Source organism: Aplysia californica, unplaced genomic scaffold, assembly GCF_000002075.1.
Source record: "Aplysia californica isolate F4 #8 unplaced genomic scaffold, AplCal3.0 scaffold00859, whole genome shotgun sequence".
Classification (NCBI taxonomy): domain Eukaryota; kingdom Metazoa; phylum Mollusca; class Gastropoda; order Aplysiida; family Aplysiidae; genus Aplysia; species Aplysia californica.
Window position 1 is genome coordinate 150,990 of NW_004798129.1, and position 491 is coordinate 151,480.

The 491-nt window shown below is 41.1% G+C and overlaps 1 protein-coding gene across 1 annotated transcript in view; it reads left to right on the forward strand.

Annotated features, from left to right (window-relative positions):
• Window positions 1-161, forward strand: part of LOC101861772 — a gene marked incomplete at both ends in the record, with an annotated part of 12,002 nt that extends 11,841 nt beyond the window's left edge. The window contains 1 exon segment of the mRNA XM_013089023.1: window positions 96-161. Coding sequence (XP_012944477.1) covers window positions 96-161 — 66 coding nt within the window.
• Between the last annotated feature and the right edge of the window lie 330 nt (window positions 162-491).

Genomic DNA, 491 nt, shown 5'->3' on the forward strand with positions numbered 1-491 from the left:
ATAGATAGATAGATAGATAGATAGATAGATAGATAGATAGATAGATAGATAGATATGTTCTTTCAAAATCCATCTTGTCTTTATCCCCAACCCAGACGAGCGGCCCGTGAGTGATACATACGTCCCTCTAGAGGACGTCCGAGACGACATTGACACAAGAAGTAAGTTGTACAGCTACACTTGACGTCACGAGTATTTACGCCATTTTCTCGCCTTTATTTACTTCTATAACCCTTGGGCTTTTTACTCTTCTGTACGAGAAACAGTAGTTTGATTTTCAAGTTTTTTGTTGTAGTTTTGGAGAGATGTTAGTGTACTGTGTGGAGGGATGTTAGTGTACTGTGTGGAGAGATGTTAGTGTACTGTGTGGAGGGATGTTAGTGTACTGTGTGGAGGGATGTTAGTGTACTGTGTGGAGAGATGTTAGTGTACTGTGTGGAGAGATGTTAGTGTACTGTGTGGAGGGATGTTAGTGTACTGTGTGGAGAGAT